At 56.6% G+C, this 27,627-nt stretch overlaps 2 protein-coding genes across 4 annotated transcripts in view; one reads left to right on the top strand and one right to left on the bottom strand.

Annotated features, from left to right (window-relative positions):
- Positions 1-20: 20 nt before the first annotated feature.
- On the top strand, positions 21-13,454 carry SYT2 (synaptotagmin 2). The gene is made up of 8 exons (XM_083812969.1): positions 21-3,601; positions 3,697-3,866; positions 4,945-5,061; positions 5,225-5,392; positions 5,518-5,685; positions 6,057-6,174; positions 6,845-6,978; positions 7,566-13,454. The coding sequence occupies exons 1-8, from the start codon at positions 3,436-3,438 to the stop codon at positions 7,770-7,772; spliced, it is 1,248 nt and encodes a 415-aa protein (XP_083669095.1). The 5' UTR covers positions 21-3,435; the 3' UTR covers positions 7,773-13,454.
- Positions 12,284-27,627, bottom strand: part of PPP1R12B (protein phosphatase 1 regulatory subunit 12B) — a 120,540-nt gene continuing 105,196 nt past the window's right edge. For 2 of the 3 annotated variants that reach the window (XM_083812964.1, XM_083812966.1), the window contains 4 exons: positions 26,682-26,783; positions 26,356-26,409; positions 24,728-24,778; positions 12,284-15,619 (listed from right to left, as the gene is read on the bottom strand). In XM_083812964.1, coding sequence (XP_083669090.1) covers positions 15,533-15,619; positions 24,728-24,778; positions 26,356-26,409; positions 26,682-26,783 — 294 coding nt within the window. In that variant the 3' untranslated portion in view covers positions 12,284-15,532. Of the gene's footprint in view, positions 15,620-18,172; positions 24,270-24,359; positions 24,401-24,727; positions 24,779-26,355; positions 26,410-26,681; positions 26,784-27,627 lie in introns of those variants that run through there. The other variant, XM_083812963.1, reaches the window with a different exon arrangement.

Raw genomic sequence — 27,627 nt, 5'->3', positions numbered from 1 at the left:
GGCTGAAGCCGTGCCTTGTGCAGGCACCGGGCACCTCGCTGCTCCTGTTTCTTGGGGCAGGGGCTCAGGGTGGCTGCAGACCCCAGCGATGCCCGTAAGGCGTTTTGCACCACAATGCAGGGCAGGCCGTTGGGCGAGCGCTGCAGAAACTCCTCCTCTCCTGCGTGCAGCTGGAACTTGGCCAAATTGCCAAATGCTCGCGCCCCTGCTCACCCGGCTGCATCTCCGCCGGCAGCTCTGCTTCCCTTGGCAAACCCCAGCGCTGCGGCACGAAAACCCTCGAGGGGCTCAGCCAGACGGGCTGCGGGGCTGGGTGCTGCCTGGGGACAGCGTCCCGACCCCGTCCCCGTCCTTGTTCCCGTCCAGCACAAAGTGTGGGGCCGCTGGGTTTGTCCTGGGGCTGTGGGTTTGGGATGTGGGGTGCAGGGGCTGTGATGCGGAGGGACTGGGACCGCGCCATCCAAGCATGGCTTCACCCCATAAAAAGGGGCACGGAGCCAACCCCCTGCCAGCAGCCCGTCTTGCAAGGATGCCCAGTGCCTCCCAGTGCCTCCCAGTGCCTCCCAAGCCTTGGGGACACCGTGGCAGCTGCTGGTTCCAGCACAGGGGCAGAGCTGATGGCAGCTCGTGGGGACAACGAGGCACTAAGCAAGTCCCCGGCTGATGGCAGAGGAGGCTGTGGGGCTGGGGCCCGGGGCAGCACCCAGAGGAAGCGAGGGGTTGGGGTGCACCCTGAGAGGGGATGGGGCCAGGGCAGGGGGTGGGGGATCCCTGCGTGACCCCACAGCGCCCATGAGCCGGATCAGTGGGACCTGTCCCTGTGTGTGCGCACGTGCTGGTGTGCTGCCATTTGCACGCGCGTGTGTGCACCCATTCCATGCATGTGCTTGCACTAGCGTTTGCAGAAAAAAACCAGAGGAGGTTTGAAAGAACCTCCTGGAAGGTGCCAAGGTGTTGGTGGCTTGGGTGATCTCGTCCCACTGCCTTCGTGCCCCGTGTGACGAGGACACATCTCTGTCCCCACCGGGACGGCGCCGTGCTCGCAGCCTGCGCTGCACCAGCGTGTGCGTGAATCCTGCACCGGCGGCAGGGGAGGATGTGAAAATGCAAAAAAATGCCATTTTTGAGACCATTGCCCCCTCTGTGTCCTGGACAAGTTGCACATTAATAACCCGGGGTTCGCTTATTTTGCTGTCTGCCTTTAACAAGATTTTGGGGCATCAGGAGGACGACGAGCTCTTTAGAAAGCTGGGGAAAGAGAGGAACTGATGAGTCCCATAATCGTTTCTCTGCAGGGCCTGGATATTGGGGTAGCAGCACTCAAATTGGGAATTTCTGGAGCAGACCCAGGCTCTGCCCGTGGGCTCACTTGGTGCGAGGGTCTGGGAGCAGCCGCTGGGAGCATCCCCGCTCGGAGCCTCCTCCTCCTCCTCCTCGTGCTCAGCTCTCTTGCAGTTTGCTGCAGTGCCCCAGGGCTGCGGCATCGCCTGTGGGCTCGGCAGCGCTGCAGGACGGACGGACGGACGGACGGACGGACGGACGGGCTGGAGGTGACTGACGGCTGCCACCAGGGAAGGGCTGCGCGGCCCCGTTTCGTTACCTTGCTGACACAGTTTCTGCGATCTCCGTAACAGATGGGCAGAAACACGCTCATCAGCAGTTTGGGGAGAAAAGTCATCCTGCAGAGAGCCAGCAGCCGGTGCTGCTGCCGGGGGGCGCCTGGCTGAGCTCGGGACCCCCTCGGGGGGTGGGGGGAGGACTGCGTTTGCACCAAAATGACGCTACTGGAAGGGATGAAGGCTGAGCGAGAGCTGGTGGTCCCTGGTAGCTCCTGGTGCAGCCCCGAGCTCAGCCCAGCACTGGGAGGCTGCAGGCAGGGCTCCCTGCAGGCAGGGCTGGTGCCAGCCCCGCTCGGCTCCCAGGGCTGGCGACCACCTCCCCGTGCAAGCCTGGGGTTTAATTCCCCCAGGAGGCATCAGCAGCCTGGAAACCTCAGCCCTGCCTTCAGTTTTTGTGGTTTTTCTGTAAAGTGTTCAAGTGGTGAAGCTGCGATCAGCAGTGACCTTGGTGCTGGCTGCAGCAGGGAGGGAGGTGATGAATTTGGGCTGTGTCAGTGTTTTTTTTGGGGGGGCTGCCTTGGTGGTGGCCCCCAGTCAGGGCAGCAGGACGGGGAGGCAGCCGGATGACGTGGTGCTGGATTCAGCCGGGTGGCAGCGGGGGCTGATGCCAGGCTGGGGCAGGAAAGCCCCCAGGTCTCTCTGGCCAACATTTTGAGGCAAGAACGCTCTGTTTCAGCTCCAGCTGCAAGGGGAGGAGGGGGCAGCAGCCAGCGCTGGGGCCAGTGCACCAGGCAAGGGGCTTCGGCAAGAAAATGGCACAGGAAAGGGCCCCCCCTCGAGCTCACGTGCCCGCAGAAATCCCCCCCGGTTATCTGTGCTCCTGCTGGGCTCCTTGCTGGCGCCCTGGAAGCCCTCGTGCTCTCCTTCACCCCACCGGCACCGCTCTTCCCTTGGCTTTGATCTTTCCTTCGCAAGGTTACAACTGGCTCTGTGCTCTCTTTCCAGGGCCCTGCGTGCTCGGCAGTGGCTTTGTCCCCATCCGAGCACCTGGGGGCCCTTCAGGACCCACCCCGTCGGGTCCCCAGCTCGCAGCCTCAGCCCTCCTGGGGCTGCTGCTCCCCAGGGCCGCATCCTGCAGCCGGCCTGCTGGGTGGGATCCTCCTCTACGGGGGCACGTCGGCACTGGTGCTGGGTCCCGGCGGCGCTTGGTGCTGGGTCTGCTTTCAGGAGCGAGCGACACATCTGCAGGGCCATGGGCTGGGTGTCCCCGTCCTTGTGGGCTGCTCCGGAGCCTGCAGGGCTGGGGGTGCTGAGCCCCTTCCCAGCCCTGTCAGTGGGGCTGTGCCAGGCTCTGCGGGACCGAGGACTGGAGAGACAGGGTGTCTCGCCTTCACGTGCCGCCAGAGGCTCAGCTCTGAGCTCTCCGAGCTGTAACGTGGGCAGGGAGCAGCCCCCCACAGGCCCTGGCACGAAGCCACCAAGTCCCTCGTGGGGACCGGGGCGGGGACATCTCCACTGGGAAAGTGGGCGAAAAACGGAGATGCGTGGGGTGACCTAGCCCCGTTTGGGCTGGGAGCACCTCCACAGCCCTGCTGGCTGGCCCCAGCACCACTGTGGCCCTGGGGGACGTTCATGGAGGCTTCGGAGGTGTCAAGGGCCAGGAGACACTGGGCTTCTGTGGCTTGTGAGGGGACCCCTGGGTCCAGACCCTCCTGTTTGTTGTAACCACTGGGCTCCACAGCCCTCACACAAAGGATGAAGCACGCCGTCGTGGCCCTGCTGCAGCTGCAGGTGTCCCCAGTGCTGCTCAGGGACGCAGCCGGGGGCAGCAGGGCCCACCACGGCCACGCTGTGTTGCAGGTCCCCCGGACCCACCATGACGTTCAAGCAGGCGTCCATGATGGCCCCGGAGGCCGCGGCCACCACCGTGCCCATGGCCACCATGGAGAACTCCACCGAGGCCGCGGGGCCGGGCGAGAGCAAGGAGGACATGTTCGCCAAGCTGAGGGAGAAGTTCATGAACGAGCTCAACAAGATCCCCCGTGAGTAGCTGCCTCCTCCCCCAGGACCCCCTCCCCGGGACCCTGCGCGGCTCCGGCCCACCATGGGCTGACCACGGCCCCGCGCGTTCCCGCAGTGCCGCCCTGGGCCCTCATCGCCATCGCTGTGGTTGCCGGCCTCCTCATCCTCACCTGCTGCTTCTGCATCTGCAAGAAGTGCTGCTGCAAGAAGAAGAAGAACAAGAAGGAGAAGGGCAAAGGCATGAAGAACGCCATGAACATGAAGGACATGAAGTCGGGCAACCAGGTGACGGCCTTCAGGATGGCTCGGCCGCCTCCCAAGCAGTGCCCATAGCAGGGGGGGAGCCCAAGAACCCCACTGGTTTGGGGTCCCCCAAAAGCTCGGAAGGCTGGTGCTGATACCAGGGCACAGCCGGGACCATCTGGGGATGCCAGAAGGGAAGGGGGCTTTTTGGCACCAGCGGGTCTGGGGCCAACCTGACCGTTTCCGTGCCTCAGCCCAGGGCCATCTGGGAATGGCAGATTTTGGGCATCTGTTCCTACTGCCGAGACACGCGGGCACTGCAGGCATGCAGGCAGGGCTGGAGGGATGAGCAGCAATGCATCTGGGGGTCCACGGGGTGCAATTCCCAAATGCTAGGGGAGGGTTGGTGTCCCCAGGGGTTCAATGGGGCCATACAAGACCCCAGTTCCCTGCCTTGGCCTGGGTCCCTCCGCGATGCTGTCTGTAACGTCACTCTTTTCCCTCCTGGTGCTCTCGCCGTCCTCCCTCTGTGCCGCCCTGACTCCGTGTTCCCTCTGTGTCCGGGGACATCCTCCATGGTAGGTGCCACCCCGAGCCTGCCTTCTGCATTGGCTGCGTCCAGGGTGGGACTGGGGAGCCGCAGGCACAGCAGAGGGGTGCTGGGGGGCTGGGGCTGCCACACGATGGGCTGTGGTGTGGAGAAGCAGGGGAGAAGGCTGTGTTTGCCTTAGATGTAGGAGAACTAGGCCCTCTCTCTTATTAACATCAAAATCCCTAGAAATGGCCCTGCTAACCCTCTGTAGTGCTCCCAAGCATGGGCTGGAGGCAGAGGATCCCCGCACCCATCTGTGGGGTGGTTTGCACGCAGCCTCCTTCGGCTGGAGCCGGCCCCAAGTCGCAGCGCCCCGGGCAGCCCCCACCCCCTCATGCCTCCATCCCACCACGACCAGCCCCGAGCAGAGCTGGTGCCCCCCGGGTTGCCCTGCCGGTGCTTTCTGTCCCCATCCCCTTGTGATGCCCAAGGATCGGGGTGCTGGAGGTGCCCGTGTGGGGATGGGGACACGGGGCTGGGACCCCCCAGCTGAGCTGGGTACCTTGGCTGCCGCTGCAGGACCCCCAGGACGACGACGACGCGGAGACGGGGCTGACGGAGGGGGAAGGTGAAGAGGAGGAGAAGGAGCCGGAGAACCTGGGCAAGCTGCAGTTCTCGCTGGACTACGATTTCCAGGCGAACCAGGCGAGGAAGGGGCTGCGGAGCCGCAGGGGTGGGGATTTGCCCAGGGAGGGCATTTGGAGAGGAGGAATCCCCCTGGTGGGGCCAGGTGGTGTGGGGGGGAGCTGGGTGCTGGAGAGGAGCCCGCGGAGCCGCCCGCAGCTGAAGCTGCCTCTGTCCCCTCCAGCTGACGGTGGGGATCCTCCAAGCTGCCGAACTGCCAGCCCTGGACATGGGCGGCACCTCGGACCCCTATGTCAAGGTGTTCCTGCTCCCCGACAAGAAGAAGAAGTACGAGACCAAGGTGCAGAAGAAGACGCTCAACCCTGCCTTCAACGAGACCTTCACCTTCAAGGTGAGCCACATCCCACCCCACCACGGGACCTCGCCTCCCGCTCCCATCCTCCCCCCAGCTGTGTCCTGGCCTCATGGTTTGGCCCTGCTAGAGCCCCTTGCCACCCGGTGGCCCTTTCCCCGCAGGTCCCCTACCAAGAACTGGGCGGGAAGACGCTGGTGATGGCCATCTACGACTTCGATCGCTTCTCCAAGCACGACATCATCGGCGAGGTGAAGGTGCCCATGAACACGGTGGACCTGGGGCAGCCCATCGAGGAGTGGCGGGACCTGCAGAGCGGCGAGAAGGAGGAGGTGAGAGCGGGCCCTACAAGGTCGAGGTGTGGGGTGGCCCCGGCCGTGGGGTGCGCTCTGCTTCCCGGGCATCGCTGCGTGGCCCCACCTCGGTGCTGTGCGTGAGGGCTGGGCACCCCATGACCCCGTTCTTCCCCTGTGCAAAAGCCTTTTTGTAACAAAAAATGAAGTTTATAAATATCTGGGTGCTGCGCTGGGACTCGCCTGTCCCGCACCCTGGTGATCAAACCCTCGTGCGTGGGGTGCCAGGTTGTGCCTTCACCGAATGCTGAGCGGGGTTTGGGGGGGACTGAAGCTGGGACCACGTCCCAGCACTGCGATACAGCGCACTGGGGAGGCTCTGATTATCTGCTCCCTGCCCCACTTGGCAGCCAGAGAAGCTCGGCGATATCTGCATCTCCCTGCGGTACGTGCCGACGGCCGGGAAGCTCACTGTCTGCATCCTGGAGGCCAAGAACCTGAAGAAGATGGACGTGGGGGGCCTCTCAGGTGAGCCGTGGTGCTGATCGGCCGGGCAGGGCCGGGGCAGCTCCTCCAGCACCCGGCACCTCCTGTGCCCGAGGCAGCCCGAGGCCTGGCTGGGGGTGAGGGGAGATGAGACCCCCCCGTCCCTGACTTCTTGGGCTCAGTTCCTTGGCGTGTCCTGAGTGGTGAAATCACCCCTCTGCCATCCGCTCCTGGCCCTGCTCCTCCTTGCCCTGGGGGCACGGACCTCAGTTGTTGGCACGTTTTGGAGCAGAAGAGGCTTCCCAATGCCACCCCAGGGCTGAGCTCTCTGCCCAGGCGTCCTCAGCCCTCCCCAGAGCTGCCTGAACCCGGACAGCAGCACCTCCATGGCTGGGGAGGTTCAGCTCTGTAGCTGGGGTGTCCTGCTGCAGACCGCGGGGCGACGGGCCAGCATCTGCAGGTCTCATTGCACCATCCCCAGCCCTCCTGCAAGGAGACCCACAGGAGGCAGAAGAGCTCTGTCCCTTCCCAGTGACTCCCGAAAATCCTCCCCAGCTTTGGAGTATTTTGGCTTTGGCCTCCATCCACGAGCCTGGGAGCACCTTTACCTGCGGAGGGCTCCTTACCCCTCGTGCTGGGCTGAGACCTGTCCCAGGGCCAGGCCGATGGTGTCCCTGGGCGCTGCGATCCCCTGCTCCCCCTTTTCCCCCAGATCCCTACGTGAAGATCCACCTACTGCAGAACGGGAAGAGGTTGAAGAAGAAGAAGACCACAGTCAAGAAGAAGACCTTAAACCCCTACTTCAACGAGTCCTTCAGCTTTGAGATCCCCTTTGAGCAGATACAGGTTCGTACGCTGACATCCTCGGTGGCACGTGGGCAGGGTGGGGGTGCCTGCAGAGGTCTCACACTGTCCCAGGCCACGTTCCAGTGGCTCCTGATCAGCTCCTGGTGCAGCTGCCCATGAAACACATCTGGTCCCAACTTGAGCCCGGCTTGACTCTGAGGGTGACTGGTGCAGGGCAGGGCTGGGAGGCTGGGCAGCACCCATGGGAGGTGTAACCCCAAACCCATCTCATGGCAGGAATGAGGCTTTCCTCTGCTCCCGGCCCTGTAGTGCTCACCCCAGGCATGGCAGGGAGCCCTCAATGGTCCCAGGGGTGTCCTGGACCATCGGGAGGTGCCTTCTGCTCCTCCGTGTCCTGTCCCAGCCCCTTTGTGCAGCCCCATTGAACTCCACAGCCTGCAGCACTACAGCAGCCCTTGGTGCCTCGACGTGCCCAGGCGGCCACGTGAGGACAAGCTGGGCCCCACCACGGCCCCTCAACCCTGGGCTCCTCGGGGAAGGAAATGAAGGAAGGAACGGGCACGGAGGGGACCCTGCCCCAAAACAGGCCACCAGTTTAGCCCTCTAAAGAAGGCTTCCTCCTCCAGAAAGTGCAGGTGGTCATCACGGTGCTGGACTACGACAAGCTGGGGAAGAATGAAGCCATTGGCAAGATATTCACGGGCTGCAACTCCACCGGCACGGAGCTGCGGCACTGGTCCGACATGCTGGCCAACCCCCGGCGGCCCATCGCCCAGTGGCACTCGCTGAAGCCAGAGGAAGAAGTAGATGCAGCTCTCGGGAAAAACAAATAGGAAGATCTGCTGGCCAGCGTGGCGTGGGCCTGTGGACAGTCAAAGCAACCCAGAGCTACTGATACCTCAGTTACGCAACCTTTGGTTTTGGTTCTGTTCTATTTTTTTAGTTCTGTTTTAAGCTGAAATACCCTTTGACGGCTGTGGAAGGGTTTCCAGACAGTCCCAATAGCTTCCAGGGGAAGAGGTTTAAGACGGATGGTTCTTTTCATTCTCCAGCATCGCTCCCTTCGGCCGCATGCCCCATCACCTCCACCCGCCATCCCTTCCCGGCGTGAAGCCACCGCCATGCCTGGGGCTCCCCGGGTGGCCCAGCACCAGCCCACGGCTTCGCTGCCTCCGTCCTTCCTGTGGGCCCACGTGGGAGCCGGCGAGCGTCTTTGTGTGGAGGTGACACCGGAGCCTGATAACGCAAGGTGACCAGGCTCACTGTGCTTGCTTGGGGCATGGACACCTGCGTGGGCACCAACACGGTGGAGAAGACCTTCTGCAGGAGGCCCGGGGGCATCCCCGCACCCGCTCTGCCTCCCCCCAGCCCTCCCAGTTGGGAAGGGTGAGAGACGTGGTTTTGGGCTGCCTGCGGCCGGCTCCAGGTTTGGCTTCTTCTGGGGAGAGGTTTGGGGGGGGCTCTTGTGCTGCAGAAGATGTTGTGGTGGGTGCTGAGCCCTTGGTGTGGTGGCCAGACCCCACGGGATGGGCGCAGGTAGCTGCAGACAGCTTTTTGTAGGGGATGCAGCAGGGGCTGGGCGTGCAGCGGCAGCGCTGGGGGCACACTCTGGCTGGGGCCACGGTGTGGACGGCTGCTGTCGTGTTACCAGAGGCTGAGTTAGGGAGCTCTGGGGTGGTTTGCACGCACCTCCCGTCATGCTTCGCACGGCCGTGTGCCTCCTGGAGACACTGGGTCGAAGCCTGGAGCTCTGGGTGCTTCCATGAGGCTGGGTTACATGGAGAGGTCCCCGATGCTGGGGGAGCAGGCACCCTGGAGCAGTGCCTGGTGCCATCCTCGAGGCCCCCGTGCGTCCCTGGGGCTGAGCCGTGCTGTGGGCACCCCAGCACGGCCCTGGGGGAGCTCTGGGGAGCTCCAGCCCCACTGCTGCGTCCCACCATCAGCGGGGAGGGTGAGAGCCAGCCCATGGCCAAGGAGGGGCTGCAGACCCCCCAGGCCCCACGGGCTGCTCTACCCCCGTCCCCGTCCCTCTCCCCTCGGGCAGTGTGAGCTGGAAAGCCAACACCATTCCCTGTGGCTGGGCAGCCCTGCCCAGTTCAGCCCAGTCTGTGCTGGAGCACGGGGTGTCCCCGCGCCACCTCTGACTCCCCGGCAGCCTCGTGCTTGCTGCTCTGCTCGGCCTCCCTGGGCTCGGGCGGACCTTCACCTTCATCCGTGGCTGCTCCAGGCCAGCGCTGCCTTGTGCCTGCTGGTCCTCGAGGTCATGGGGCCGGTTGTGGTGGGGAGAAGGTCCCCAACAAGTGGAGCGAAGCAGCAAAGGGTGTTGCATGCTCAGCGAGGCAGAGAAAAAGAGCGCAGCGGGGATGCCCCTGGCGTTGGGGATGCTGCCTGGGGGGGGGGGTCTACACCTGGCCTGGGACCTTGGTGCACAGCACCCTGAGCCTGGGGACAAAGTGCCAAAACTGAGCTCACCCTGGTGCCATTGGATGCTTCGGCAGCCCCTGCTTCCCAAGGGGCTTCCCACCCCAGGTGACGGCAGGGAGAAGATGAGAAACGGTGGCAGGGGATGGCCACTGCTCAGGGGGTTCAGGTTGGGCACAGGGACAAGCCCCTAACCCAGGAGGGACGTGCAGCCCTGGGACAGGTCCCCAGGTCTCCATCCTTGGTGGGGGTTCAGGTCAACAAGGTCCTGCGTGGATCGTGTAGCTGGAGGGAGAAGGAGACGCGGGGTGTTTTTAATGAACAGGAGCACTGGGCAGGTGGCGTGGGGCGGTGGGGGCGGCTGATGCCCCTCATCTGGGGACAGCGTCAGGGATCTCCCAAGCCTCAGAGTCTGGCTGGGCACCACGGGGTTGTTTGCCTTGTGTTTGTAAAGACGAAAGAATCAAGGAATTGGCAAGAGCACCGAAACCCTCCTGTGGGTGGGCATGGTCCCGGCGTCTTCCTTGGGAAGCGGGCGGAGGAGCGCACATGCCTGCGCACACACACACAGACACACATGTACACACACGTACACACACGTACACACCATGGGCACACCCCCACACCCACCCCTGCGCCCCCCCTACATGCACACAGCCCACCCGCACCCCCCCAGCCCCGCCGCACCTCACCTGCCACCTGCAGGTTTCCATTCGGACTCTTTAAGCCTCGCGGGGGGGGGGGAACTGTGACTTTAATACATGATTTATTTTTATTTTTAATTTTAATAAAAAAGGGGAAATCGACCGACACATTTAAAGCCATCTGAGCTGCCTCTGACCCCCCCCCCTCCCCCTTTAGCTGTGTGTAGTTAACTGTATGGAGACATAGCTGTATATACCATGACCAGTGCATGCGCTGCAGCCACCTGTAACCAGCAGCATGCTCCCAGCCGAGCGCGGCGCTGCACGCTCTGCCCCGCGCCGCCGGCGCCGCCGTGCCCGACCAGCGAGGCGGAGGCGGCGACGAACCAAACTCATTTGCCTGAGTGCTCTCCACCACCCCGGTTATTCCCCCCCACCCCCCTTCTAAAAATAATGAATTAAATCATGCAAAAGGAGAAAACACGCCAAGAAGCAAAGCATGCCAAGCCAGTCCAGCCAGCGGAGGGTGAGCCGTCACCGACGCAGCCGTGACTTCCATGTGTGTCTTGTTCCTGTGTCTCGTCGCGTTTATACCATGGCCAGGTAGCGGCAACATCGTGGCTTCGGCGTCCTGTGTCGCGTTGGTGCATCTCACCGTCAGAGCAACTTTAGAAGCCATATTAGACCACGGCGTGCCGGGGCCCCACGAGGATGGGCCCGCCGGTGAGCCGTGCCCCCCCTTTTCCCCCGTGTGTCCACGGCCCCCTCGTTTTGTGGGGCTCGGCGGCGGAGCCGGGGTGCCAGGACAAGCCGTGTCAGCCGCCGGCCTGGTGGCCACAGCTGTCGCACAGGGGCAGCGGCACCGGGGACTTCCCGCGGTGGCATTTCCGCAGCAGAAAGGTTGGGACAAGGCGGAGATCTGGTGCTGAAAGGGCTCTCGTGAGCAGTTGGGGGTCTCTGCTGCGTGATGGGGGCTGCCGGCCGCAAGGCACCGGCGCGTTCGCTGCTGGGAGAAGATGCTCCGTCCTCTCCTCGCCTCCCCTGCGGTGCAAGCCCAGCCACGCCTGGGGACACCAGCTTCAGCCTCCCTGGGGGAAAGGGAGCGAGTCCACGCATCGAGCTCGGCTCTTCGCCCTTTCCCCCCAGCGCCGGGAGGAAAAAGCAGCACCTTTGGGAGTCTCAGGGTCTCGTGGCTTCCTGCAGCGAAGGAAGACCCCCAGCCCCTGGCCCCCGCGCCCGTCCTGGCCTCTGCAGCGCTCGGCTCCGGCAGGAAGCTGCTTTTAAAGCCCCTTCCTCTCGTGTGGACTCCGTCGTTTCTGTCTCTGATCGTTAAATGGTTATTTTGTAATGATATCTGTCTCCTTATTAAAGAAACGAGCTGAAAGGAGCCCTGCATCCCTGCTGGTTTCGCTGCTGGGGGCTCGGGGCGGGGGCAGGCCCCATGGCCACGAGCGCAGGTACAAGGGAGGGACCAGGGGCGCGAGGGGTGCTCGGACATGGCAGGGGTGTCCCCGGGCCCTGCTGCCAGCCCCCGTCCCAGCCCCACGCTGGGCTGGATGGCGGCTGGGAGGACGCCGGAGCTCCCCACCAAACTCCTCGCCCCCAGCGCCTCCCGTCCCCTCCCTACGGCACGTGCCGGCGACGAGCTCCTGCCCTGCCTCGCAGGGGCGCTGGGCACACAAAACCCCGAGGGGCAGAGCTCCAGCTGCACTAACCACCTCCGCAGACCACGCTGCTTATGCGGAGCTTTCTGGCAACCTCACTTGGGACAAAGGTTTGGAGGCGTGGCTGCAGCACCCAAACCTGCGTTTGTCCTGACCGAACTCCTGAGCAGAGCAAATACAAGGCTCGGCATCGTGGAGGGAGAGCCTGGAGCGTGTCCCTGCCAGAAGCTGGCAAGAAAAGGGGACCACGCTTAGGTGCTTTGGTCAGCTCTCAGCTTCACAAACCCACCTAAGTCTTATTTCAGAACAGCTCCCGAACGCTGCTTGCCTGCCCGTGTCCCAGGAGGGCTCCCTCCTCGGTGCCGGATGCGCCCGGCGGATCCTGTCCCCTCCCTTCTGGCTGGGGCAGGCGGCTCTGGGGACCTGCCTCCGTTTGAGCTTTCCCCAAACACACGCAGGGGAGAGCTGCCCTCCCCGTGCTGTACCTGCAGAGCGTTTCTGCTTTTACACAAGGTGGGCACCGCCGCGCTATGGGCACTTCGAGAAAAAGGCGTTCTGCTAACCTGCTTGCAGCAGCTCCCCCCTGCTCCAGAAAGATGGAGGCAAAGTCAGAACTTCTATTTTATCAACTCTTATTTTATTCATTTATAAATACTGTTGTGTTTACAAGCATCATAGATGTGAATATTATTCCCAAACTTTCAAACACATAATACTTATAATACTATATAACAACAACCAGTAAAACAAATCATTCATCTCAGGGTTTGGAAGGCCACTCAAAGTTGCATAAAAATACATTCTCTCCCCATCTCGTAAGCTAGTCCTGCTTTCTCCAAGGAGTTTATTTACAAAGAGCCATCATCAAACTTGCAGCCACAACAGGCGGGTTCACCCCAAGCAATAAAAATGAATTCACCCCAAGCAATTGCTTAGAAAAAAAGCTTGTGTTCTCCAATGGAGACCACGTCTGGCAAATGGTTCAAATAGGGATCAGTTTTAAAAACTGCTTTCTTTGCACTCTGTCCCAAGCGCAGAATGCAAGGTATCCTATTCGCTGCCTCCTCAGTGCACTGGTTATGTCAGGCATTGCGAAGTGAGACCAAAAACCATTCTCACGAATTTGGTTTGCAATTACATTGTCATCACCAAGTACTCACAGCTTTGGCTAGTCAGCACGACTAAACTGGTGGTGGGTCCTCCGCCCCGCCCGAGGCGCGGGAGGATAATCCAGTGCTAAGCAGACACTTCATCTAAAGTGGTTTGGCTTCGCAAGGTGCCGCGCAGAGGGATGAAGCCTTCTGCGCCCTTTGCATACTGTTCCTTAGGATAAAACGCAATGAGCGGCCGGGTGGGAAGGGGCAACATGTCAGTGCGGGATGGATTTGTCAGTTTGGGTTGAACCCTCTCCCAAAACAGATACCGGGCTTCCTCCCGCTGCCAGGAACCTGCCTCGTGAGAGCAGGGTCTTCGGTCTGAGATCCTGCCCCTTGTCCCGCTGGGCACGCACAGCCTGGCGCCCGGGCCCTGGCACGCCAGGCAGAAGGAGGGGGGCGGCCGCCCCGCGGGCAGCACAGGGGGCCGGGCTCCTGCCCCCGTTAGGGACGAGAGAGCCCAGGTCTGGAGCGAGGGGTGGACCACTGAGAAAACACCAAGAAATGCAGAAGTACTCACATAAAGAGTGCACCAAGTGGGAACGGCGTGCAGAAAAAGCATTGACCGGATCTCAAGACTTAAAGCTGTTAAATATAGCAGGGTTAAAATAAAGTAATAAAAAAAAAAAAAAGATGCCTGGCTTAGGCAGTGCTCTGCAGAAACCCTGATGCCATTACCAGCTTTGGTCTCTTCCTCCCCAAAGCACAGCAGCAGAGGAAGGGCCTCAGTGTACCAGGAGGAACGGCATCTCGTGTCGCGCCCATGTAACTCCGCTGGCTGAAGAGCGGAGAAGAAGAAGCTCCGTCCGGAGCTGCCAGCGTTTGCAGGGCAGCTCCAGCAAGAGCCAGAGAGGTGGAAACAGGCAGGACGGGGAGGGGAAGGAAAAAAAAAAAGAGTTAAAAAGAAATGAAACAAACAAAAAAAAAACACCCAAGGGAGAGGAAAATACACGTGCTTTCTGAAGAAATAACCAGCAAAAGGTTCCAAAAAGCCCAGGACAGACCGAAAAATGTTACCCTGTTGAGCAAGCTCAAGAGTGATGCTCCTGATTCAGGTGTCTCCTCTCCGCTCCCAGCAGAGCCCCCCCAGCCCGGCAGCACCACGGAGCTGGGTGAGACTTGTGGCAACCTCCGAGCTCAGTGCCCGAGCCACACGGAGCAGGGAACTCACAGGGCGAAGGAAAGGAGAGGGGAAACGTGGAAGGAGACGGAAAGGGGGTTGCACCCAGCAAGAAGTGTGGTAGAGGGAAGATATCTTTCGGGAGGGGTCTGTTAAAAGGGGAAGCTCAACAGGTCTGATACCAGGCCGCTGCTGCTACCGGCGTCGCACAGCACCTGGAGGAGTCGCTGTCTAAATGCCCATAGAGAGAACAATTTCAAACTGTTCTGAGTACGTACAACATCAAAGTTTTTGTTTTTTGATTCTTTGAGGTTTCCTTCAAGGTCAAGGCTTATTGCAAGCTTTTGACAGATTAAAAGACTTTTGTCCTAGAGACACGGCTGCCAGCGTGCCCAAGGGCAGCTCCTTCCTGCCCCTGGCACGGGGGCAGCCTCCCGAGGCATGCGGGAGGACGAGCGATCGCTCCATGCTCCTCCGCCTCGAAACCGAGCTGCGCCGAGCTTTCCCGCAGAGGGAAGGGTGAGTGGGACGGGACTCTGGCATTCCCTCTCTTGTCTCCGTTCCCCAGAAACAAAACTGTGTTCCAGCTGGTCAGCCTGATGCTGAAAACCAACGCACGGTGCCTGAAATACCCGACCAGACTGCTCTAGGGGCTCTGCCTTCACAGACAGCTGGCAGGAAGGTGCCCCCCACGCCGTTAGGACAGGGAGGCTGGTTCCTCGTGTGGGCACAGCTCCCTGCCAAGTGATTCACACCCGAACGCATCTGAAGGCAGCAGAGGACCTCTACCGGGTCAAGCTTCTCCTTCAGAAGGTTTGGCGAGTACCCGTGATGTTATCCTGAGAAGCAAGAGCCCGGAGGCAGCGCGCAGATGCCGCTGGCCGCAGAGCGCCGGGCAGGAGCCCCGACGGACGCAGCGCGGGACGCCATCCCCCAGGCTGCGGGGGCAAGGCAGGGTGAGGGATGGGGGCCTCGTGCTGAGCCAGCACTCATTTTCTGAGCTCTTACACTAAATAAAAAGGCTTGGTCTACCGGGGCAAAAGGAGAACAAGGGCTCTGTGCAAAGCAGCCCGTTACAGCTCTGGTGGCTTTCACAGCATCGCTTTATAGCCAGAGTCCCACATCCCAGGTGGGCTGATGCACATCTGCAGAGTCCCAGCCCACGTTCACATTTCCCACCTAGAAAGGGCTTGGACGTGCCGGATTAGTTCTTTAGGCGTCACTTTTTAAAGTAGAAGCTACCTACTCCAAACCGGAGTCCAATGCCATATACCGGGCTTCTGGAAGGAAAAGTTTTGGCAGCTCGAAACCAGTCCTTATGTTTCTTCTCTTCTCCCTTGAATAAAATGTCCGAGATACCACAACATGCTTAAATTAAAAATCGTAAAATGGCAGGGGTGTGTGTTGTGGGGGAAAAAAGGGCAGGAAGGGAATGTACAGCAAAGGGCAGGGCAAGGCAGGTGTGACGTTGATCCCATGGCTGAAATGCTTGCTGTACTTTTGACAGGAGGAAAAGAGGGGGTAGGGCTTGGTGCGGGGTTGGCAGCTTGTGTAGGACACCCCTCCTCGTCCTGCCTTCGCTCAGGCTTCCTATTTGGAGAGCTTGCTGATGACACGAATGAGCGCTCCGTTCTCGTCCTTCAGCCTTTGATTGTCCGACTTCAGCTCCGTCAAAATCTGCGCAAAGACAAAGACAAGGCAGGGTTACAGCTCGGCGGGATGGCAAAAAAACCCTGCAGCTCCGAGGAAAACCGGCCGGGACGGCGCGGCCACGTCCCGGCGTGAGGGTGGCAGCTGGCTCGGCTCGTGTCCTGCCCCCACGGCCACGTGCAGCTCTCCTCGTGGTGTGCCTTCACCCGCCGTGCTCAGCGCTGCGGGGTGGCCGCAAGTCCTGCAGGGTGGCCGTCAGACGTCGAGCACAGCAAAGCCCCCGCGGGAAGCGGTGCCCCAGCCCCTGCGCTCGGTCGGCACCCGGCTGGGGGAGCAGGAACCATTTCTGGGCTGTTTCAGCCCAAACCCGCTCCCAATGGTCAATTAGGCATTGGCAGAAAACTATAAAGGTGTTTTTTTTTGTTTGTTTGTTTTTTTTCCTGTATTGTTTTTCCCATTTGGCCAGGACTAGAGGGGAAAACAAAGGCCTGACATTTTTTCAGCTTTGGACTTCTAATTCAGGACGGGACCAAGCCTGCTTTGCAAAATCTCTTTAGAATAAAAAATCTCTCCGGGATCCCACAGATGTTTAATGTAGGTGCTTGTGCCATGGCAGAACACACCAGAGCCACCTCCTCGGTGCTCCGTGCGTGTCTGATGTTGGGGCTGAAACAGCAGCTGCGCCACGGCCAAAAGCCAGAGAGCTTTTCATCAGAAATCCAGGAAGAAAGAACTTCAACAAGACCTTTCCAGCATTTCTTACTGGCCAGAAGAAAGGCCCTAAGCCTCTTGCTTCCCACGCTGCAGGTGGGCGTCTCTCCGAGAGCCCCTCCGAGGACAGCACTGCCCCAGGCGTGCGGAGCGGGCCGTGCCACGGCACAGGCACAGAATGAGCTCAGCCGTGACTCATCTCGATCTTCTTAGAGGAATTCCCCCAAAATGAAATAATGAAATCCCCCTGCTGCTCCTCGACGGAGCTGCACTGCCGTCTCCTTCCTCCTGAGCTGGGGTTTTAGCCCTGGCTCCAACCCAACGCCTCCCCAGCCCCCTGTGTGCAGTCCCCCAGTGCCACCGCTGCAGACCGGGGGCAGACGCCAGCTCCCCCCAGCCCTGCTCAGGGCTCATTACGGGATTTCCCAGGGCCAGATGAAAGGCACCAGCCACCACCCAAGTGCCCAGCAGCCCAGGGAGATGGGGAAAGCATCTGCGGTCTCACTGCACCCCTCCGTTTCCTCCTGAGCTTCACCCAAGACCCCCGACAAAGCACGCTGCCTCCCGTCCAGGGCACTGGAGGCGTTCAGCCACCTGCTGAGGTCTGCAGATGGGCAGCCCCTGTCCCCTCTGTCACTGCCTAGGGTGGCCTGGCAGGCTTGAAGGAGCCCCTCGCTCCAACAGGACAGCGCCCGGAAATTCTGCCCCTTGCTTTGGCAGAGAAAATCTGCCACGTGTGCCCCTTAGCACCGTCAGAGAGCAACCACCCCAGTTCTACAGCCCGCTGGGAGCTCTGCTGGCGGCTGCGCTTCCTAAACGTGCTCAGTGCAACTTCGGTGATTTCTCAGAAAAGGGAGGAAGGTAACTATGAGTAGAACAAGAGCTTCTTGAAAAGTTTCCTGGCTTTCACCCGATTCCATCGGTTCCCAGTGAAGCTTTCTGAAAGCTAAAAATCAGCCTTGTGAAATGTAATTCCTCCCAAGCTGCAGGCACTCAGGGCAAAGCAGCCTTGCGAAATAAGTTGCACGTGAAGCAGGCTGGCAATACAAGGGCCTGGAAAATGAAGCTTTATAAACGTCTCGCTGGAAGCAGTAAGGAAGGACGCAGCCCGGTGCACTGCGGAAATGATGGGGATTTGGGGAACTGAGATTCTTTGAAAAGTGCCACTGCAGTAACGCTGCCAGATTAAAATAGTGCCGTGACTGTAGGGCTGTGATGTCTGAGGACACCGGGGAGACAAGGCTTACAGGTAACAGCAACATCCTGTGCTAGACCTACGAGGAGCTGAAAAAAAACACCAGATGAGCTCACAGATACACAGCTCTTCTCCAGCTCGGACACAAGCAGTGAGTTTCAAACCTAGAAGCAAGCGGGGGACGATCAGCCCGTCCATGTCTCGGCCAGCCTGCACGGGGGACGGGGTGGTGGCACCCTGAGCAGGGGTGGCAGCAGGGGGAGAAGCGAAGATGCGATTATTGCCCAGCGGGAGAAGAGAGCCAGCTGACTTCCAGGGTGTGACACGTTATTTCTGCGGGTCTGGAAGCGGTTTTGGTCAATTCTCCTTCTTAGCTCTCAAAACACTTCAGGAAAGAGATTGACTGAAACTCCCTGCTTATGGGAACGAGGTGAGGCAGTGACAAGTTCAAGGATGTTTTTGCAGATTTAAAGCAGGAAGAAGGTGGGATTGTTTCCTCCGCCCACTGCACCATTCGGGCCACATAAGGTGGAGCACCCCGTCTCGGTCAGCCCCCAGCAGGCCTGTGATGAACACTTGGTCTTGCACTGAGACTCCCGGGAAGGGAAGCCCCAATTCCCCCGGTTCGTTTGTTTCCACGGTTAATCATCTTTGATATAATTTGTGTGCTAAGAATAGATTTTTTCGTACCTTAGTGCCACTTCCAGCCTATTAGAGCATTGTGCTTCTATTTTATTTTCTTTTTTTTTAAAAAAAGCTATGTCTGTAGGGGCCCAAATATCCCTACTAACCTGCAAAAGGCAGGTAGGGCCCGCAGAAAGAAGCACTTACAGCTTTATTTTAGCACTGAAGCAGCAAGAAGGGATGTAATTTAACGGTGTGATGTGTATGGCAAAGCTACAGAAGGCTTGCCCTTGGATTTCAAACACTAATTTTTCTGCAGTGAATTTAAAACACAAGGTGAAAAAAAGGAAATGTGGCTGGTCGGCCCCCTGCCGCTTGCCCTGCCTTGTAACCAGGCTGCAGAAGGCAGAGGGGATGCTGCAGCTCTGAACTCAGACTAAAACACCTCACTATTTAAGGTGAGGGAAGGAGCTTGTTTTCTTTGCTCAGCTGAGCAAGAGAAATTGTTGCAGACTGCCCAGTTTTAGCGTTTTTTAAAAAATCTCCTTCCTGTCTAAAACCTGCGTTTTTTGTAACATCCCGAGAAATAGTTACATTAATTCTGACTTTGCACAATCCTGTCTGCGACGAGCCAGCTTCTCACTGCACCGAGCCCAGTGACACTACGACCAGGCTCACACCATAAAGGCACCGACTTCGAGGTAAGGCACTGGGAGGGGGATGCTGGCGCTGGTGCCCCCCCGAAGGCATTCGGCCGTGCTAAGCCCCGGGGAAGCAGCTGAGCTCCCGCTCCTCCGCAGCCACTTCAGCGCCATCCATCGGACTCCAAGCCTCGGCGTAAAGCAGGGAGCATGCCCTCCTATTTCTCTGCTCAACGGGGAAAAAGGAAAAAGCAAACCCTTCCGCTGCGGGCGGGGAGGGAGACGGCGGAGGTCAGCACCTGCCAAGCAGAGCGAGGGGCAGCAGAAGTGAACGCAGCCGCCTGCGGCGAAGCCCTGCCTGCAGCCGGAGCAGGGCCAGCGTGCTGCTGGCTGGCACAGGCTCCTCGGGCACATGCTGCTTCGAGCCCCAAGCTTCATCAGGCAGCCTGGGGAGCGGCGAGGCGGCGAGCAGCTCGGCCACGGGAGCGGAGACCTGCCTGGAAGAGTGGAAGAGGGAGGCGAGATGAGCCGGAGGGGAAGCGGCTACAGCTCCTCTGATTCGGAGGGCTTGGCGGGCAGTGAAAGCCTGGCTACGACCCGGGTCAGAGCCCTGTTCTCGGCCAGCAGCTGCTCATTCATCTGCCTCAGAGTGTGAATCTGTTTGAGCTGGTGGAGATTCTGCAGAGAGTGACAGGAGTGGACACAGAAATACAGAGAAAACACACCACGGAGACAAAAGGGCACAGAAAGGTGAATTTAGTCCACGAGCAGTAAAATAGAGAATAAAAGAAAAATTAGTAGCAGTGAGTGCTGGGCAGGCAGCAGCTCAGATGCATACGAAGAAAGCCTTACAGCACGCTGAGGATATTCGGGAACCTTCCCTTTCTCCAGGGGCCCCCACAGCCTTTAGAAAGGTGGATTTCCTACAAGGCAGGCCGTCTCTTACTGCCTATCTTCTAATTTATCGAGGTGCAAGCTCCACCAGCACACAGCCACGGACTTAGTACTGAGAACCATCACCGCTGACTTCCCACCTCCACGGGCTACGAAAGCGCTGCTGGCAGCTGGGAATTTCTTTACGTCTCCTTTTCCTCACATGTCTCCAAAAGTTAAAGCAGCCTGGTGTAGCAAAGAACAACCAGAGCTCCATGGGAGGTTTTATTTACGTATTAAGCACGTGTGAGTGTCACTGTCCTGCAGTGGATCACCCAGACACGTCACCTCACAGCCCCCGTCCCTACGGCACCTGAACTCCTGGGTTTGCCCAGGTCTCAGTCCTGCTGGAAGGCGCGGGGCGTGTGGGTTTTTGTCCGGGTAACTCTGTCCAGATTCAACTCTACTCTGCCCCAAGGCTCAACGTATCTCTCATCTAGAAGCGCCAAGTTAAAACACTAAAGCACTCATTTTAACGACAGCAGCATGAATGACAGCATCTTAAAGAGAAGGCATTCGAAACACGGCATTTTTAGTAACGGAAGAAACACAAAAAGGAGCACAGGACAGTGCTGGAACCAAGCCTCCGAGGTGGGGCGAGCACAGTCCCAGCTGTACGGGGGGACACACGACACGGAGGCAACGCAGAACGCAAAGCAGGAAGACGGCAGAAGCTGTGCAGACATCACCATTTCTTGTTCAAGGACAACATTTCCCCAGTGACACCGAAGCAAAACTGTACGTGGGGCATTTACACCGTGCGTGGTGCCAGGGGCTGCCTCCTGAGCAGCATCCTGTCCTTCCCCCTGCAGCTCAGCTCGTCGGGCAGCAGTGCTGCAGGAACGGGAAAGCCTCTGCCAAGAAGGAGGGGGTGCGGGCACAGGGCAGCGGGAGGCAGGCAGGGGAACGCCCGCCAGAAGAGGAAATTTAAGTTGAAGTGAAGAAATCCCAGCCCACAGCAAAGCAGCTCCCGTCCTGCCTGCAAAGCGCTGTGCTGCCTGCGTCCTCACCCTCGCTTGTGGGGAGCAGATGGAGGGAAGGGTCCGTGGGGAAGGGAATTCCTTTCTGCCATTTAATCAACAGAAAGCGTTCAAAGGGAGTCGCTATCTGCAATAACGAAGCCGTCCTGAACCAGAAGAGCACTGGCAAACCTATGGTGATAGGAGGAACTTCCACCTGATTGCACGGCAGGGAGCTGGCTGCAGATCCCCACAGAACTGCTGCATCCCAGGACACCCAGGACGTTCTGTTGGAGGGCTCATCCCTGTACAAACGAGAAGTAGCCCAGGAAGCCCCCACCCTTCAGCTGAACTCGAGCTACCCAAAAGCACCGCCTTGGCTGCTCATTAAGGAACGAAGATACCTCATCCAAAAGCCTTGCAAAGCCAAAAGAAGCGATGCAGGTGAGTGCGAGGAGTCATGGAAAGGATGGGGGCCGAGCCCCCCCCGGCTGTCCAAGCGATGAAGCCCCCCCTGCCTCACCAGCCCTGGCCTTCAGCAGCGCAGTTCTGACACCAGACAGACCGGCAGGTCCCGAGACACAGCTGTGGGGCAGGAAAGCTCCCGGGACACCTCAGCGGGGACACTTCTCCCCAAATCCTGGCCACCATCCTGGTGGGCAGGCTGTCCTGCGCCCGGTGAGGACAGACGGACGTCACAGCTCAGGCAGTGGCTGTCCCATGACCGATTGTCCCCAGGAGCTGCAGGGGGAACGCTCAGGCTGGAAGAGCCATTTCGTTTTGTGCTATCCCGGATTACAAATGTTCTCCGTTTTCTTACAGGGAACTCAGCTGAGCATCTGGCTGGCAGAGAATGTCGAACATATGTAAAAGGGGGTGCCGTGCTACGGGAGGTGGGAAGGATTGTGGTCAGTTTAGAGACCACCTTTACTTTTCCATACCAATACAGCACAAAACTGCAGCGTGGCACGATCAGAGGCAGCTCAGCCTCAGCACCCTGCCGCAGATGATAAAAAGGATCACCTATGCACAAATGTGTGTGCGCTGCAGGTAGGATGGCTTTCTATTTATCATGCTCAAAGACACCTAGTGAAGGCTGGAAAGCTGGGCCTGAAGCCAAGGGCAAAGACCAGAATCTGGACGATACCGCTGTGATTGCTTATCACTCTGCTGGATACTTGGCTTACAGAAAGCAGGCTTCTCAGTTCAGCTGCACTTGCCTTCAATTAAAGGATTTTGTGCCTGCAACACTAGGGGAAATAAAAATGCCCAAAGCATGCACAATGTACAAAGCCAGGAGGTGCAGTGCTGCTACAGAATAAAGAAACTTCTGTGACCTTCAAGGAAAATTGCTGTGTTAAGTTGGGACCTCAGGCACTTGGCATTGAATTCAGTTCAGTGCAAATGCTAATTTTCTCTCTCCTTCCTCAGCCAAGTTGTTTTGTCTCCAGTCAAATTCTGCAGTCACTTAGGAAAATGCTGTACCACCCTGTCACCTTCCCAACAGCAGGTCCGCAGGAGCAACTCTAGCGTCAAGGAGTTCTTTGAGATCACCAATTTCATCCTGCTCCTCTCCATTTCTTGACAGCTTCATCGGCGGTGGGTAAACTCATGGCAGGAACAAAGCTTGTTACCTCAGGCTTGGGCTGAAGTGCACAGCATTTCTGTCACAGCAACCCAGGACCTTTCTGTGACATTGCTGTGCCTCCTCTTCCACAGAAGTCAGCTGCTTTCACGTTGCTCCGGCCACACCTGAAGCACTGAGCTGGACAAAGACCAAAAGGCTGGATGCGAGCCAGGATGGACCGGTTCAATTCAAAGACTGGTGGGAAGAATCCTGAAAACTGCAGCGTTAGTCAAGATGTAATAACCTGGCATGTTTGGTTATCTCTCCTTGCTGCTCTCCACCTTAAGAGAAGCTGGTGGATTCGTTTAAATTGCTTATTCCTTCTGATTCTGCTCAATAGCAATTCAATTAGCTAAAGTAGCAGGAATGCAAGTCCAACCAGCATTAATAGGTTTGATTCCTGGCACTACTTACACACCAGGGATTAATGCAGATGTTCTGCAGAGGTTATCTCACTCCGCACAAACACAACTGGGCCGACTCTCCCACTGTAAGATGTGATGTAAGTGGACATGGAAAGACTGTTTTCCTTACGGACTTGTCCACTTCAATGTTTTTATCGTCAGAGATTTCATACTCCTTTTTATTAAGTGGCTGTCACAAAAGAAATGTTGCAGCACACACAGGTACTCAGCGTTGTTCTCGGTCTGGCTGGGATGGAGTTAACTTTTCCACCACAATCGCAACTTGAGGATTTGAAGAGAAAACACAGTAGTACCTCAGAAGAGATACTTTCAAATTGCATGTCTATTTATTCCACTAACAAAAGCCCATTTTGGTTGTTTAATGCAGTAGGAACACAGCAGGGAGCAAAGAGCAAGCATCACTCTTGAGGATCTGATAGCTCATTTCCAGGTAGACCACAGCCTGCTTTAGCTCATGTGCTGTCCCCAGCAATGACCAGCAGCTTCAGGGTAAGATAAGAACACGTCAAACTTCTGGCAGTGCTTTTCCCAGTGCACCATCTCGGCTTCCATCAGTCTGCAGCTCCCAACTACCCGAACCAGAGGAGCTCTGGCAGCATCCAATAGTCCCTACAGGCACCTTATTTCACTAATTGCTTTCTGAACCAATATAAATGTTCAAAACCGACAGACCACTAGAGGACACCAATTTGTCTTTTTACTCCAAGGACTGAGCTGGTTTGTGGAATAATCTACAGAGCAAAAGAAACAACACAAAATGCTGCCGCCTGTGTTTTCCCTTGAAGGACCCATTTCTGTAATGATGGGGAAGTCTCTCTGGAGTTAAATGTTGCCACCTGTGGAGTGGACAAAGGACCTGAAATTGAGGCACATTCAGTCCTTTCTCCTTCCCCTTCTAGCTAGCACATCCACACTTATTTTCTCCTCTTTGAAAGAACAAGAGAGCCTTTGCAGTAAGACTCCACCAAATTGTTCTGTGCTCACTGCAGCAGAAGATGCAGCACCAGCCAGCGGGTCCTTTCAAAGATGTACGCTTGGTGAACACATGAAGCTTGAAATAGAAAAATGAAGTTGGAACCTCCTTGAGGATGGCAGGAAATCATTTCCATCAGCACAGCGTGGTGAGAGAGCTCACGGCTCTCAACCCTGAGTCTTTCCTTGTTAAAGTAGCTTGGTCCCACCTGGATCATGCTCAGAGGGAAGGGAAGCACGGGACACTGAGCAAAGAGGGGCATTCTGTGAACGCGAGCATTAACGTACAGCGTAGAATGATGTCACGCTGCAAAATCAGTGAGAAGGTTCAGGCGTACTTAGGCAGCCAACACACTGCTTCCTGCTCTGCAGTGCTCCCCGCCAGCCCCATGCTCGCAGGGCATCCCAGCCATGGCAGGAGGCCACCGTCCTCCGAAGCAATGCCACGAGAGAGAGGGGAACACAAAGGAGCGGTCAGTGGGGGATGTCCCGTGACAGTAAGCCATGCTGTATGTTTCATCAGGAAGCAAGTTCCTCTTTGCTGAAATCCATTCCAGGCTGACTTACTGCCACAGCCTTCCAGTGACATGCTTTAGGAAGGGAGTACAGAAATACAATCACTCTGTGTTTTTTTTCCTGGCTAGTGTGCGTGATCTCAAAAGCCAGCTTTGTCTTCTTACCCATTTGGAGAGAACCGCAACGGCTTAACTTGGGCTGCAGACTAGCACAGAGGATCAGCAAACTGAAACTCATGGATGCCACAAAAGGTTAGTTTTAGAAAGCATTTAGGGAGAATAGCCTTCACAGTTCTCAGATCAAACAGCATAACAAATAAAACATATGGTGCAATCAGAGCAGTTTTATTACTATTTCATGTTTGGAGAATATAGCCATTAAAGTAAGTTCTCTATGCAGAAAGGAACACACTCAGAGGTAACATGAGTCCCTTCCCATGTATACTTTTAATATCCTATTCCTGGGTGACAATCCCCAAAGACATTAATACAAAGCATAAAAAATAGAATAGAGTGAATAGATTATTCCCTACCTTCATCTCCTCCTCCATTTCAGAGAGTTTCCGCTCCAGGGCTCGCTTCTCCTGTTTACAAGGATTCATAACAAAGATTGTCATATGGATTTAGAGGAAAAACTTACAGCATATTTTCTTCTAAGGAAAAGTAAGAGTCTTATATATGAGCAGGCACTGAAAAGCATCTCAAAGCAATGTGCAGGTTACCAACCCGATCAGATGGGACACAGCAGCTGGTAAACCAGCAGGTGATCCGTGCTGCGGCCCATTTAGGCAGACCTCTCAGCCCTGAGCTCTCTTCAGTGAAACTATCCCACTACATTTAGTGACCCCAGCTTTCAGGACTTTCTGATGAAATGTTATTTTGAGCTGTGCAGGTGAAGCCATGCAGGTAACCGTACCCGCCACATCCCCTGCTGCAAAGGAGATGATGACAAAACCCGCTGAGCCCATCAAATAGCAAACAGTGACCAGGGAAAGGTGTCTGGAAATCCTGCTTCTCCCAGATAAATTTAGGACTTTAGAGCTGCAAAACTGACTGACTGCTACAGCAGATTCTGGGAACCAACCAGTACACGGGTACACAAAATGCAGAAGCTGTCCTGAAGCAGTTAATGCCATCCTCACTGAGCAACACTCTTTTCTCTCTGTCAGAAACCTGCATTTGTGCCTGCTGTGATCCTAATGCAACAAAAATAATGCAGAACGTTGCCCCGTCTTGGAAGCACCCTGTATGGGTGGAAGATGGGATGTGGGGGTGAGCTCTCCCTGGTTGGGGATGTCCTGCTCAGGGCAATGCTCTCACTGCCACATTTGTTTTTTTAACAAAAGCAAAGCTCCACCCATGTCATGACTTCCCCAGCTGCTAGTTCAGATGACAGTGATGGCTGGCTCTAACTTTAATTAACCATTAAGGTATGTGGTGGGAGGATGCAAGATAACGGCCATCAGTTGAGGCAGGGGAGGTTCTGACTAGATACAAGATAAAAAGTTCACTCTGAGAATATTTAAGCACCGGAACAAGGGGCCACAGCTGTGGAACCTCAACACTTACAAATCTTCATGAAATGATAGGACAAAGCCCCGAGGAAAGTAGTTCAAATTCAGCATTGACTGTGCCTGGAGGTTGGACTACAGACCTCCCCGAGTCCCTTCTGACCTGGCTGAAGGTCATTTAGGGCAGAGACTGCCACACACTGCAAGGTCAGCTTAGCTTGCTGCAATAAATCTGACTGCTCAGTTAGGAGGAAGGAGCATTCAGACATTCAGATTTCAAGTATAATAGTGAGACAGACACCCAGCTGGTGTTGTGCTTTGTTCCCCTCTCCGCCCTGAAACTTTATTTACAAGGAACAATAATATTTTAAAGTATAATGGACCAACAGCCCCGTAGGACCATGCAATACTATTTGTTGGTCTGTAGCTTCCTGTAACAGAAGAATGAAGCCAGAACATGGCTGATCTGCAAAGAGAGCAGAGAAGTCTCAGACATTGAAAAGGTCAGAACACAATTATCCCTGTGAACTGCTCTGCAAGGCAAAAATATAACTTATCTTTTAACTAACACTTTCCTTCAAGAAATTGCTATGCCCTGTAGAGCAACTCAAGGCAAAGATCGCGACTCAGAAGAAAGCAGAGACACATACCCTTTTCTCAATCTCCAGCATGCTAGACCGGTCAGAAGTTTTCTCCTGTTTCTGCTATGTAAATCAAAAATAGAAAGCTATTAAAACTGAGAGGATTTCATAGGATGCTGTACAAAGGCCTAGATAGCCTACAGAAGCACTTGCCCAAAGAAGCAGTCCTTAGAGAATCACTCGCACCACACTTATTGCTGCAAAATATACAAATCCCCTCTGTAGCACCTTCCCTCCCACGAGCTAAACAAATCCGTCCCTGCACTGAAACATGTGGTGGCTTGTCACGGGCCAGTGCTCAGTTCCTCCAGTCTAGGAGTTGGTTTCTGCCTTACCTGGGCTTTTTCCAACTTAGATTTGATGTCGGCCAACTCAAGCTGGGCTTCTTGCAGTTTTGACTTCAGCTTTTGATTTTCAGACAGGGCACTTTCATATAACTGAAATATGAAACCAAGTATTTCAATTAACCAGGCTGCTCTTCAGCCAGTGCACAGACCCAGCTCCGCCACACCACTCCTTGAGTCCTAGCACTGAGCAGAGGCAGCTGCGGGGTTTGCATCGCTCTCCCATGTCGGTATATTGGAAGGGCAAACAGGTCTACTTGGGATGCTCTGCTTGTGTTTTCACAAATCATGTGGAACAGGAAAACAGCTGGTTAATTTTGTAGGGTGCTCACACACACAAGCCAAGAGGCAAAGAAAAGCGGTGCTTTTAATTTAGATAAACCACCAAGCATAATAAAGTACTAAGTTATGCATGCACGGATGTATCTAAACCTATGATTCTGTTGTGCTTCCCAGCACAACACACCCTGCTTGCTCTTCTGTGCTTTTACTTCAGTGAGGAGGAGAAAGGAACACAATTTTAGGGCGCATGAAAATGGATTTTTTACTTTACTTCCTTCAAACCCACAGGATTTCCATCCCTGTACGAGGACGAACTCGGCACACTGCCTGTCTCTGGACAGCTGTGTTCATGAAGAAGAGTGGAGTGCTGCTTACTGTCAAAGGCTTTTCAGAGTCATACTTTTTATTTCACAATTTGGGTCATCTTGAACTAATTACTTTTCATACGGTCTGTGCATTGATACTAGGTGTGTATATAAACCCTGAACCCATGGCAGTCCATACTATTAGCTTTCAAGGATTATGTTGAAAGTTTCAGAAAAAAAAATTCTGGAGTGTTAGAGCAGCAAAAAATAATTCTGTTGGGTATGTATACTTGGGTCATGTTGGCAGTGCTAGGCAACATCTTTTCTTGCTCCTTCACACATCCCTCCCA

The sequence above is a fragment of the Anser anser genome (genome assembly GCF_964211835.1).
Source record: "Anser anser genome assembly, chromosome: 27".
In the NCBI taxonomy this organism is placed as follows: domain Eukaryota; kingdom Metazoa; phylum Chordata; class Aves; order Anseriformes; family Anatidae; genus Anser; species Anser anser.
This window is presented reverse-complemented; position numbering and strand designations above follow the sequence as displayed.

Bases quoted from the DNA above. Each gene is read 5' to 3' on its own strand.
- SYT2 (XM_083812969.1), top strand. From the start codon at position 3,436: ATGACGTTCAAGCAGGCGTCCATGATGGCCCCGGAGGCCGCGGCCACC. The intron at 5,686-6,056 runs GTGAGAGCGGGC...CCCACTTGGCAG, and splicing joins AGAGCGGCGAGAAGGAGGAG to CCAGAGAAGCTCGGCGATAT. The intron at 6,979-7,565 runs GTTCGTACGCTG...TTCCTCCTCCAG, and splicing joins TCCCCTTTGAGCAGATACAG to AAAGTGCAGGTGGTCATCAC.